Below are 13,640 nucleotides of genomic sequence, written 5' to 3'. Positions count from 1 at the left end.
AAAATTATGTGCTTCTGAACTAAGTCTTGTGCTTAAATAATTCTCTACCTAGTGCTGTTCCAAAGGCTGAAAAAGTCCCATCACTGTATAACACAAGAATGAAAAAAATTGAGTCGGAAGTCAAGGCATCTTTCAAATGAAAAATAAATTCCATCACTATCTAAGAGGTCAGAAAGATTATTTCTCAATCCCACCCAGAACCACATGGGGGAAGGTTAATCCAAATTAAACACATCTGTGTAATGCCAGGCAGGAGGAGGAAACGGAAAATGGGCAACTTTGCCTCCTCTCCCATTTAATCTATTATAGTTTTTTGAATCTTGTATATTCAACTTGGCTAACCAGAAGTAGATAAAAACTTAATGTCGGCACTCTGATAATAAGGGGAAAAAATAAGTCCTTCCCCATATTGTGATTCAGGCTGGGTTCTTATAAGAATGAGCATCTGTCATGTTCCATATGATGCTGGCTGGGAAATTCTGGGGGCTGAAGTCCACAAGTCTTCAAGATGTCAAGTTTGAAGGCCTTTGCTGTAAGATAGGTATTTAAAAACTCCCCTCCCCCATTCCCCCCCCCCTTTCATTTGGGTACAGGGACAACAGTTTATATGACTTAATTCTATACTTGCTGTTTTATGCTAATTCTGTAATTTGGTCCTTGTATGGATTTTCACAGCTTTTATGTTTTCACAAATAATAGAAGGTAGATTTTTTGAATTCTGCAACGTATGAAGCTGGACTAGAAGCCAATGTATTTGCCAGTCTCCTTCCATAACCTGAAAGGCTAGGGGCTGCCAAAATGTTCATATGAATGCCTGGGAGGAATGGGTCTCTATTGTGGTTAGTCTTCTCTATTGTATTTCTGTCAGGACACTGGCTTGTATTTTGCCTTCAGTATAATATCCCAACAGGATATAAGCAGAAAATGATTTTTTTTAAAAACTTGCTTCTTGCTATTCACCTCCACCCAAAAAGAAGAAAGATGAAACAAGAGAATTTTACAACTAATACAGAATCATGATACATAATTAAATTTTATAATGCATTTTAATAAATTTAGTACAAAAATTGATTAGATAAAATCTAAGTCTTGAAACTTAACAAGGTTTTGGTAAGTTTCTACTTTCCCTTGTCCTATCCTCTCCCCAAAATTCTTCATAATCTCTACTAATCTCTACAGTATCTCTTGATACTGAAATGTAATCACTGTTTGAAATATCAAAACATATTTCAATTACCATACCCTACAGGTGCCCATATGCAGTTGTTCTCAGCATTACAAATGTGCAGGCACTCATGAAAGAATACATACATAATTTGGTCATTAGTGGTAACTGCACATGGATTTCTACTGCATTATTTATTTATTTAAGCAGAATTTTGGGAACCCTGATATTTACTCCTGAGAAATAGCAGGTATGAAGATCAAATAAAATTTAACTACTTGTCTGGTCTGTCAATCCTGCAGAAATTTTCAAGAAGGCTGTGTTCACCAGGATCACACAGCACTAGTTTCAATGTTCACATCTCCATTGTGGCTCCATTTGCTGCTGGATGTAACTTGTCTCTTGTAAGCTGTTACCTGCAGAGAAGGTAATAGGTGAAGAGGCAAGTAGGCAGATAGAAAGGAGAAGGAAATTTGCTGTCCTTGCACTGACCAGGCAAACTTTCTGAACATTTAAAGGGGTGCGCTTAACTCTTCTCTCCAAGATGCATAAAGCTTCAATGTAGAAAAGTCAAAGACGGCAAATGAGTTGGATTTTGGCTGGAAGTCAGTTTTCAGTCTACGTAATGCTTATAAAAGAACAACACCATCCCTTAAACAATGACATTCCAATTTCCCTTCCCTCTAAAACACTTGAGGCAAGTCACGAGAGCTGCCTGCTGATCATGGAATGCTGACAACCAGCAAAATCTAATCAAATCACGCCAACCTATGAGCCATCAATGCTACCACCAACCCACAGGGAAGTTGAAAAATCTTCATTTAGCCAGTGTTCTGGTTTCCGAGCAAAGATAACTAGGGCTAACAAAACTATTACCTCCCCTACACCACATAATATGGGCACAATTGCCAACTCTAATCTCCAATTGGTCCACACCCTCTCATTTTGCATGCCAAAAAGTTGGTATGATGTTTCCAGAGTTCATTCCTCTGAGATTAATACCACAAAAATTCTTGCTTCATGCATTCTGGACACCTCAAAGGGGGTTGGTTATAATTCTTGTACAATTGAGGAGCAACTGAGTAATTAGAACATTGACTCGTGACCCAATATTGTTGCAATCTGGCCTACGTTTAAGAAGACTGTTAAATGCTTATTTCACGGGCAGAACATTTCCTAATTCTTGCTTTTACCTTCCTTCAACTTAAGGTTGTACGGCTTAGCCTCATTTTTTCTTAATTTGTGGGCTGACTCTCCCTTCTTATCCCCCAAGACCACTGCTCTGAGAATGAAAGAATTAAACTGGCTCTCTTCCAAACATCCGAAGAATGACTAACAATTAAAGGATGCTTTCAACACTGCAGCCCTTTCCTTACCTGCTGGCTGATCATTTATGTTGAGAGAAGACAGCTCTGCTATTGGCAACCCATCGTCTACTGTACTGTGTTTATATCCCTTCCAAGCTTTATTGTCTTTGCAGTAGTCAAGAAACCTGTGGACATAGTTGAAGTATTAATGCAATTAAGGCAGATCAGCATTGGGAATGGGAAAACAGGTTACATTTGGACTTAAAACAACTCACTCTCTTGCGAACCCTAACCCTCAGGAGGCAACTGGACTATTTTTCTTTGAAGAATCTCTACAAGCATGAAAGTTCAGTTGCCTCCTGAAGGGGCACCTTTGGGACAACCATGATTTGGATGACTGAGAATCTACAGACTTTCAGCTACATAGTTTGGGATGAGCACCCTTTCAATAGTGTGGGAGTGGGAATGGATTTCCAGAAGAGAAAAGGAAAACTGTGGACTGGGAGGAACTGGGAGCACTGCTCAGGTGACCCTGGGGACACAGAGGGGCCTCCGGATGCTTCGGTGATCCTCTGGAAGGATGCAGGTGACCAGCTGCCTGCGGGGAATGTGAATCCTTCCATTCTCCAATGTCCTGTTGGAGCTGGGGAGGCTTCTTGGATGAGAGGTGAGGAGTCTTTGGAGAAGGGACAGAAAAGTCCAGTTGGCTCTTAAGGGGCGCACCTTTGGGACAGCCATGGTCTGGAGGGCTAAGAGTCTCTGCAGACTTTTGGCTGCACAATTTGGGATGAACACCCTTTCAACAGTGTGGGAGTAGAAATGGATTTCCAGGGGGGGGGCAAATTGCAGACTACAAGAACCAGGAGTACTACTCAGGTGACCCTGAGGACACAGATAAACCTCCAAGTGCTTCAGTGACCCTCTAAAAGGATACAAATGACCAGCTTGTCTGCAGAGAATATAAATCCTTCCATTCCCCACTATCCTGTCAGAGCTGAAGAAGCTTCTTGAAAGAGAAGTGAAATATCTTCAAAGAAATAACAAGAAAGTCTTGTTGCCTCCTGAAAAAGCACCTTTGGGACAACCATGACCTGGATGACTGAGAACCTCTTTAGACTTACCGAATTGGCAGGGTCACTGAGGCAGTCACAAATCAATTACATGAGATTCCAAATGGCAAATAAGCCTCTCAATACAGGCCTTATAAGACTTTTCAAGCTGAAGATTGTAGGAATAGATAATACTGGGCTACGTAGCACTTTCATGCCATAGAAGTATAAAATCTAGATGAAAGATTGATTCCTTCTTTTCATGTAGCACCAGGCACTGTAACTTAGCAACTCTTCACCTGGAAATCTCAAAAGAATATCTAGCGCTGCTTATTCAGTTGTTCCTCTGATTCACTGCAGGAGAAAAAATAATTAGGATTCAGGAGGCCAACACTTACCCCTTCCAGTATGGATCCGTGCTTAGTGTAGTTGGGTTGCCTACAACGATCAACAGTGCCTTGGCTCTTGTAAGAGACACATTCAGGCGCTGAAAATGAAAAGGAGGAGTGACACAAAAAGAAAAAAAGTTAACAACTTAGATCACTGGTAAAGAATCCTCCATGCTCTCCGCATTCAAGTATGAGATACAGATTTCATAATTGACACTTAAAGATGATTCCTTAACTTCCATCTCCTAACTGAATTTTCTGGATATTCTAAGAAATAGCCTTTATCTAACACAAAACTACTACAAACAGGGATTTCATTCCCAAATTGGTGATGTTCACTTTTCCTTGGTTCTGTGGTTAGGAAACTGAACTAAGAATGGAGAAAACAGAGTTTTGGTCCCACTTTTGGCACAAAGCAAACAGGGTGACTTTACACCAGTTTAACGACTCTTCAGCGACCAAAAAGTGAAATTACAGTAGTGCTGAACAAAGGGGCTTGTGACCTAGTCACCATGCCTGGAATGTCTTGGCCCGTTACAGAGCTGAGTAATGCATATAAATTGCTCCACCTACCTTTGTGTTTTCCTGCAGCTGCTGACCGGCACACCTAGCCAATGTGAGGTATGATTTTCCTACAGAGGCCGCCTCATGCCATTCTGCAGGCAAGGGCCCATTATGTCATTCAGCATGCATATTTTTTTGGGGGGGGGGGGAAGCCTTTTGGACGATCCTGACAATGGTGCCCACTTGCAGAATGCTGCAAGGTGGCCTCTGTACGAAGGGTGCCTGTTACAGCTGCAGAAAAACACAAAGGTGTAAGTGAAACAATTTACATACACTGCTGGGTTTGGTGACCAATCAAGGCACCCCAGGCATAGTGAAGTCAGGGGAAGTCCTGGGCCTATCTGTCTGCAGCAGTTTTCCACACACTGGTGAGATCTGTAATCAACCAACTTCTCGCAGGCTTGGTGTAATGGGGAGCAAGCCATGGCATCCAGAGTTACAGCAGGAACCCACATGTCAGTGGGTCCTGTAGCCAACCGAGGCCTTCCAAATCATGGCAGGTTTCTGTGCACAAGTGGGTCCTACAGCTTGTGCCAGGCCACCCTCACCCCTTAATGATCACAATGGGGAGAGTCAAAATTGTGGTTGTTGAGTGAAGCAGTCAAATGATATCTCACTTTATGACTGTTTTGCTTAGTTACCAAATTTTCTGTTCCCAAATATGTTTGTAATTTGAGGTCTGCCTGCACTTCTAAAATGGTTGCTATGAAAATTCCAGAGATTTACCCATATAGTTGCTGTGAATCAAGACAAAGAGAATAAAAAGTAGTCTTGAACTTAACTAAGGATCACCACCTGGTGGTACAGAAGAGTTAAGAAACTCTTACTTTGCAGAGCTTCAGGCTATATTAGCTTTTGTTCTAAAATGCTTTGGGAAGATAAATCAAACTTTGCTTGTACCATAAAGGTGTTTAAAGAAAGTTGTAAAAATGTCAACTGATGAAATCCCTGTGTAAAGCACACACAGTCCTGCTCTAAAAGAGAGATTTACAGTAGTCTCAGCAGTCTTATATATAAATGGTTTTGAGCATCAGAACCATTAGATAATGTTAATTATCCTTTCCTGGAATTCTTCCTATATTTCTAAGCCAAACCAGGGGCTACAGAAATATAATATGGAGATATGTGAAATGTATACAGAATATACTAACCTATGTTTTATTTATCCAAGTTTTCTTAAATAATCAGAAATGGGTTGATTCACAAGTTAAATTATAAACAATAAATTTACTAGGCAACTAGTAAACTATAACTACTTTGTTATAGTTTCTCTAATGGCTCCCCAAAAGGAAGAGTCATTTGGTAGGATATGTTTCTGGACTTTTTTGGTCCCATAAAAAAAGCCAACCAGCCCCGGATGTGCGAAAGATTACAGCATGTGACAGATCGGTGTGATACCTTGGGATTATTGAGGAAACCAAGGTTGAACTCTTCATCTATTCCAAAGTAATTGCTGCTGCTGCGTACTGTTGAAATGAGCACCACACGCCGCTCCTGACCCTGGAATTCCTCCACAGAGCCCACCTGAAGTGCAGAAACATAAAAGAATTCTAGCTAGGATTTATGAGTTACGGAGTTATGGAACTCTAGAGTGATAAATGGGCTTAGCAGGGGGCTTTTTCCTTTCATTACATCTGGGTTTCCCAAATTGTGAATCATACAAGTAGCCTTTGTTGAATGACATCTCACTCCATAGTGCTGAATGAGGTTCTAGATCAGAGGTCTTCAAACTTGGCAACTTGAAGACTTGTGGACTTCAACTCCCAGAATTCTCCATAGCATAGCTGGCTGGAGAATTCTGGGAGTTGAAGTCCACCAGTCTTCAAGTTGCCAAGTTTGGGGGCCCCTGTTCTAGATGTTCTAACCATCCCAACTTTCAGTCATATGATCATAATTGGGGCACCTGGCAACTAGCTTGCAATTAGGATGTAAAAGCATCCTGCAATTAGGTGACCACCATTTGTGATCTTCACTGCCAGCTTCCAACAAGCAAAGTCAGATAGAAACTGGTAAGAGGTTGCAAATGGCAATCACCGGATGGTGGGATGCTGTGACTGTGTGGGATTTGCTTAACGGCAGCAACTGGGATTGTCGCAACAGCCATTGTTAAGTTAGCATGGTCACATGGCATCAAATTAAAGAACAGTGTCACTTAGTGACTGAATTCCCAGTCCCAATAACCACAGTTAACTGAGGACTACCGTATTTTCACCCATATAACCCGCGGGTTATATGCGTTTTTTACATGCACAGCGCCCCCCTGCGGGGTATAAAAGTGGGCGGGGTATACGTAAAATATTTTACACAGATTAACTAAAGGGAGAGCTTGGGACGACCACTTTCCTCGCGGCAGTGGGCTGGCTCGGTGGCTCGGGCTCCTTTTCTCCCTTTTCCTGCTTGGGTTTCGGGACGCCTTCGTGAAAACCCCACCCCTGGCTATGGGCGAAGCGAAGCGACCAGGAAGAAGCAGGAGGTGAGAGGAAGCCCGGATTCTGGAGCTCCTCGCCTTCTCTGGGCTTGGAAGTCCGGCAGGAAGGGAAGGGGAGGAGGCGGCGGCGCGGCTGTGGCTCCGTTTTCACACACACACACCCTCCCTCCTTCTTCTGCTTTGCTCTGTGAAAGGGCTTCACTGCCGAAGCATTTTGGTTTAAAAAAAAACAACACAACACCGTCCCTTTCTCTCTCCAGTTAACAGGGCCAACCCAAGTGGTGCATTTTATCTGGGGGACGACACACACACACACACACACACGACACGTGCGGCAGGAGGAGCGGCGTCCTCCGCGCTCTCGGCTGCCACAAACGCCACGCAACGAGGGAATCTCCTTTTGGGGGGGGTGTGAGACGCTGACAGAAAAAGGGCAAGCAAAGGCCGCGTGAGGCGGCCTTGAGAGCTCCAAACGACCTACCGTACTCCGTTTTCACACACACACATACCCTCCTTTCTTCTGCTTTGCTCTGTGAAAGGGCTTCACTGCCGAAGCATTTTGGTTTTTTTAAAAAAAAAACACCGTCCCTTTCTCTCTCCAGTTAACAGGGCCAACCCAAGCGGTGCATTTTATCTGGGAGATGACACACACACAGGAAAGTGTGCAGCTGGGGGGCTGGGGAGGAGAGAGCATCTACCGTTCCTCACGGGAGGCACTTCGAGCCCCGCCGTATCTGAGAGGCTCTTAGTCGCCGAGCGGTTTTGTTTTTTAAAGCCGAAGGGCTCGGGGCTGAGGGCAGAAGAAGGGCGACGGTCGTTAACGCCGTCCGCCTGAACCTCGCCGCATCCGGCTCTTTAACGAGGGGGTCCCTTTTGCTCCTAGCGTTTGCGAAACTGTGGCTCTGGGAACTATAAAAGGGGATAAACAAGTTTGGAGGCTCCGTCGTCGCTTCCTCGCTCTGCCAACTGGCTGGGTGTCGAGAAGGTGCCAAAGAGGAAGAGATCAAATGAATCACCCGAACAATAACAAAGGAGCGGAGAAAGCACCAGATCCTCCCCCCTTCACGAGAGGGAGAAATCCGTTTCTGGCTTCTTTTTTTGCTCCCTTCTGGCAGGCACGGAGGGGAGGGAGGGAGCAAAAAAAGAAGCCAGAAACGGATTTCTCCCTCTCGTGAAGGGGGGAGGATCTGGTGCTTTCTCCGCTCCTTTGTTATTGTTCGGGTGATTCATTTGATCTCTTCCTCTTTGGCACCTTCTCGACACCCAGCCAGTTGGCAGAGCGAGGAAGCGACGACGGAGCCTCCAAACTTGTTTATCCCCTTTTATAGTTCCCAGAGCCACAGTTTCGCAAACGCTAGGAGCAAAAGGGACCCCCTCGTTAAAGAGCCGGATGCGGCGAGGTTCAGGCGGACGGCGTTAACGACCGTCGCCCTTCTTCTGCCCTCAGCCCCGAGCCCTTCGGCTTTAAAAAACAAAACCGCTCGGCGACTAAGAGCCTCTCAGATACGGCGGGGCTCGAAGTGCCTCCCGTGAGGAACGGTAGATGCTCTCTCCTCCCCAGCCCCCCAGCTGCACACTTTCCTGTGTGTGTGTCATCTCCCAGATAAAATGCACCGCTTGGGTTGGCCCTGTTAACTGGAGAGAGAAAGGGACGGTGTTTTTTTTTTAAAAAAACCAAAATGCTTCGGCAGTGAAGCCCTTTCACAGAGCAAAGCAGAAGAAAGGAGGGTATGTGTGTGTGTGAAAACGGAGTACGGTAGGTCGTTTGGAGCTCTCAAGGCCGCCTCACGCGGCCTTTGCTTGCCCTTTTTCTGTCAGCGTCTCACCCCCCCCCAAAAGGAGATTCCCTCGTTGCGTGGCGTTTGTGGCAGCCGAGAGCGCGGAGGACGCCGCTCCTCCTGCCGCACGTGTCGTGTGTGTGTGTGTGTGTGTGTCGTCCCCCAGATAAAATGCACCACTTGGGTTGGCCCTGTTAACTGGAGAGAGAAAGGGACGGTGTTGTGTTTTTTTTTTTTTAAACCAAAATGCTTCGGCAGTGAAGCCCTTTCACAGAGCAAAGCAGAAGAAGGAGGGAGGGTGTGTGTGTGTGTGTGAAAACAGAGCCACAGCCGCGCCGCCGCCTCCTCCCCTTCCCTTCCTGCCGGACTTCCAAGCCCAGAGAAGGCGAGGAGCTCCAGAATCCGGGCTTCCTCTCACCTCCTGCTTCTTCCTGGTCGCTTCGCCCATAGCCAGGGGCGGGGTTTTCACGAAGGCGTCCCGAAACCCAAGCATTTTTTTTTCCTATTGAATTTCAAGATCTCTCCCTTGATTTGAGTTCCTCCAACCCCTCCCCAGCTCGCCCAGGCTTTCTCCTCCGATTGGTTTTAATGGGTAGGTCCGATGGAATAGCGCTAATGTAATGTTTGCCGATGGCTTACTCGTTGCGGGTTATATAAGTGGGCGGGGTATACGGGAAACATTTTACACGATCTTGAAAACCTGCAGGTTATTCGCATGGGCGGGTTATTTGCGTGGGCGGGTTATATGGGTGAAAATACGGTACTCTTGAGGAGGTGCAGGCAGAGATGTGAAGAACCTTTTAGTACATTGTTACAATAAATACACCTTTCCCAAAGTTTCACTGTATTTTCATTGTTCATGTGTGTTCATCCTGGTTTCTGAATGTTTAGTATGAACCTTAAAATTACAGTAAAGGCTGGTATGATGACTGGATCTTAGTACTGAAGGATTTTTTTTTTCAAAAGAGAAAAATCCAACTGAAGCTGTGCATGCTTTGCTATTGCAGCATATTAGATCCTACCTGGTCGTACCAATGTAGGTTTGAGCTACAGGACATAACAGTAAATAATCAAGACTCCTTTGGTCCAGAACTCACCTTTAGATCCTGGATCCCCGTCAGGGATTTCAATTCTAAATTGATGGCCTTTCTTATCTTCTCTACCTGAGCAGAAAGAGAAATTAGTGTATCATAAGTCCTTAGTTCAATTGGTCCTCAGCAGAGATGAAATCATTGTAATGCTGATTTTTAATGTAATGCACATTGCAGATGTGGAACACTTGCCTTTTCATATGTGTGTGTGTGTGTGTGTGTGTGTGTGTGTGTGTGTGTGTATGTATATATGCAGGTTTTGGCGTATTCAGGTCTTTTCCCGTGTAAGATTGAGAGTATCTTGGTGACGTTTCGGCGAGATCCCACTCGTCATCTTTAGGCTGATGCCTTCAGCTTTGTGCCTGTGCGATCAAAGTGCGATCAGAGCTGCCGTCCCTCTATAAATATTGGTGTGTGTGTGTGGAGTGCTGGCCTTGTTGCTGTAAGCAGATTGGTTGGCTGTATTGTAACATTTTGATTAGTTGATGGAGTTGATGTTTGCAGATTAGTCAGCTGTTTCGTAGCATCCTGTGTGGCTGAGGTACTAGCTGTGTGCCTGTTGTTCTTTTGTGTTGTAACGACCTGGGTAATGGGCTGCGTGATGACATCCTGAGCGTAGTGATATCCTGAGTCCTGTGCTGCAACCTCCTGGTGGGTTGGCTGCATTGTAACATCCTGAGCCTTTGTGTTGTAACCTTCTGAGTTCTGTGATGTAATGTCCTCAGCAGATGGCTGAGGTGTAGCATCCCGGGCTTTGGTTTGGCTCCGAGTTTGCGGTATGGCCATGTGTTCACGGTGTGTGTCAGTTTGCTTTGCGTGGAGGTCGGAAGGGGTGCAGCAGTTGGCGATGCCACTGTGGTTTGGCTTCTGGATGGTGGTTGCATTTGGTCTATGGGATGGGTTAGGTTTGAGTCTGGTGAGGGTGATTGGTGGTTGCGTTTGTGTTGTTCTGGGTCTGATTCTGTAGAGGTGAGCCAAAATTTCTTGCCAAACAACTTCAGCCTTACACAGAATCCATCACCTCACACGTACAACTCACTCCACTTCATAGAAACAATAAAGAAACAAAAGCTACAACCCAGTGACATACTCGTGAGCTTTGATGTCATATCCCTCTTCACCCAAGTGCCTATTAAAGAAGCCTTGACAGCTATCCAAAACAAACACAACCCCCTAAACACATCCTGGACCTCACCAACCACTGCCTAACCAACACATACTTCATCCACAATGGACAAAGATACAAACAAATAGAAGGCGCACCTATGGGATCACCCCTCTCACCCGTCATCGCAAACCTATACATGGAACATTTTGAAACCAACACCTTAGATAAATCTGAACTCAAACCCAAACTCTGGCTTAGATATGTAGATGACACTTTCGTAATTTGGCCACATGGGAAGAAAAAACTGGACAACTTCCTCACACATCTCAACAGCCTACACCCCAAAATACAATTTACTATGGAAATAGAAGCTAACAACCAACTTCCGCTTCCAGATGTCCTAATCTACAAAAAACCCAATGGCTCCCTAGGACATACCATCTACCAAAACCCAAACTCTGGCTTAGATATGTAGATGACACTTTCGTAATTTGGCCACATGGGAAGAAAAAACTGGACAACTTCCTCACACATCTCAACAGCCTACACCCCAAAATACAATTTACTATGGAAATAGAAGCTAACAACCAACTTCCGTTTCCAGATGTCCTAATCTACAAAAAACCCAATGGCTCCCTAGGACATACCATCTACCAAAAAAACCACACACCAACCGCTACTTAAGCGCACAATCCTATCACCACTCTGCACAGATCAACTCTGTAGACAAGACACTCATTTCCAGAACCAAACGCCTAGCCGACAAAAACCACCTGAAAACTGAATTACACACTCTCAGAAACATATTAATTTCCAACGGATTAAAAAAAACACAATTACCAACAATCCAAAAGGAGACACCCCCACAAGAACCGAGCCACAGAACAGGACAACAGCATCGCCCTCCACCCTTACATCAAAGGCACCACAGATAAAATCAGCAAAATTCTCCACAAACATAATATCAAGACAGCCTTCTGCACTGACCAAAAAATAGCCAACATCTTAAGAAACCCCAAAGACAAGATTCAGCTAGAAATCCAAGGAGTCTATGAAATACCATGCAAAATCTGCCCAGCCACATACATTGGACAAACTAATAGGAGAATAAATGCACGCATCGCAGAACACAAGAATGCAGTCAGAAAAGAAGAAAAAACTTCCTCCCTTTTCCAGCACCTTAAAGCAACAGGACATGAAATTGATTTTGAAAGAACCAAATTAATCTCCCAAACTGAACACTTCAACAAGAGAATAATTATGGAAGCCATTGAAATAGAGAAACACCCCCACAACATGAATAAACGTGACAATACCTCCCGCCTACCAGCCATCTGGAAACTAGCAATAGTCAACAAACGAGTCCCAGCCACGAAAACCAACTCCGGACCCAGAACAACACAGGACGCAACCACCAATCACCCTCACCAGACTCAAACCCAAACCCATCCCATAGATGAAATGCAACCACCATCCAGAAGTCAAACCACAGCGGCATCACCAACTGCTGCACCCCCTCCGACCCACACACAAAGCAAACTGCCAAAACCTGCATCTAATCCATATTGTTATATGGCACTATAATGCTATTCAAAGCTTACATATGGAGAACATAAGGCATAATGTAGGATAGTTGCAAATTGTCAAAACAAACCCCATGTCTGGAATAACTGATGCATTTTGATGTCACTGCTGTAAACTGTGTTTCATCGATGCTACAGTTTGCATCCTCCTGAAAATTAAGGCATGGAACCCATTGAGAAATCATCTGGTTACATCAGACAGAGGACATTTTGACCACGTGAAGAAACTGTGGGTTTGCCACTACTGAAAGAAAAGAGTCTAGTTTAGTCAACTGAAGAAAGTCTCACCTGCTTTCTGTATGGAGAGATGACACCAATCTCTTTGGGAGGAATTTTGGTTTGTCCTTTTTTGCCCTGATTTTCCAGAAGAAGTTTCTTGAGATAATACATCAACACACTAATCTCAGCAGTATTGAAAAATGAAGGGCTCCTCGCTTCTTGCTGGTCTTCCCCACAGACCCCATGGAAGATGATAGGAAATTTCTGCAAAAAAGAAAAAGAAAACCCTTAAGTATTTCACAATACATGTATGTGAGTATACAGATGTGATCCTGCTGAATGAATAAAGCTCCTCACCTGCTTGGGCAGTTCACTCCAATTGCAGAAGGAATCAATAATTGCGGGTTCACCACATACCAGGAGCTTTTCATCATAGAATTTTTCATTGGGGTATTTGAGGATGGCTTTATGAGACCTAGAAGTGAAGACTGAAGTTTTAGCATCTAAGCAAACATGAGTAGCTTACAAGAAAGAGAATGAGATTTTCTTTATCGCCTACCACAGATTAGAACCTGAAGCCCCTAGTTGCCTGTTTTTGTACTACTCCAGACTTTCTAGACCTCTTGGTCAAGTCTATCAGAGATAACCCCCATCTACAAAACTGGAAAAGCAGCCCTTTCTTCATAAGCATATCTGTGGAGAAGATTGAGCAAAGAACCGGATGGAACTTTGTACATGGAATGCACAATGGCTTTCCATATGTATTATAAATAGAATAACAGAGTTGAATGGGACCTTGAAGGTTTTCAAGTCCAACCTCGTTTAGGAAACTCTACACCACTTCAGACAAATGGTTATCCAATATCTTCTTAAAATCTTCCAGTGTTGGAGCATCCACAACTTCTGGAGGGAAGTTGTTCCTCTGATTAACTGTTCTAACTGTTAGGAAATAATCTCAG

General features: G+C 44.3%; 1 protein-coding gene across 1 annotated transcript in view; it reads right to left on the bottom strand.

Annotated features, from left to right (window-relative positions):
- Positions 1–1,027: 1,027 nt before the first annotated feature.
- Positions 1,028–13,640, bottom strand: part of MOV10 (Mov10 RISC complex RNA helicase) — a 37,488-nt gene continuing 24,875 nt past the window's right edge. Inside the window, exons 16-22 of the mRNA XM_032217570.1 lie at positions 13,039–13,156; positions 12,751–12,945; positions 9,778–9,843; positions 5,873–5,998; positions 3,920–4,008; positions 2,542–2,657; positions 1,028–1,581 (exon numbers count right to left, since the gene is read on the bottom strand). Of these exons, the coding sequence (XP_032073461.1) occupies positions 1,514–1,581; positions 2,542–2,657; positions 3,920–4,008; positions 5,873–5,998; positions 9,778–9,843; positions 12,751–12,945; positions 13,039–13,156 (778 nt within the window). The 3' untranslated portion in view covers positions 1,028–1,513. The remainder of the gene's footprint in view (positions 1,582–2,541; positions 2,658–3,919; positions 4,009–5,872; positions 5,999–9,777; positions 9,844–12,750; positions 12,946–13,038; positions 13,157–13,640) is intronic.

This window comes from Thamnophis elegans, chromosome 5 (assembly GCF_009769535.1).
Source record: "Thamnophis elegans isolate rThaEle1 chromosome 5, rThaEle1.pri, whole genome shotgun sequence".
NCBI classification, from domain to species: domain Eukaryota; kingdom Metazoa; phylum Chordata; class Lepidosauria; order Squamata; family Colubridae; genus Thamnophis; species Thamnophis elegans.
This window is presented reverse-complemented; position numbering and strand designations above follow the sequence as displayed.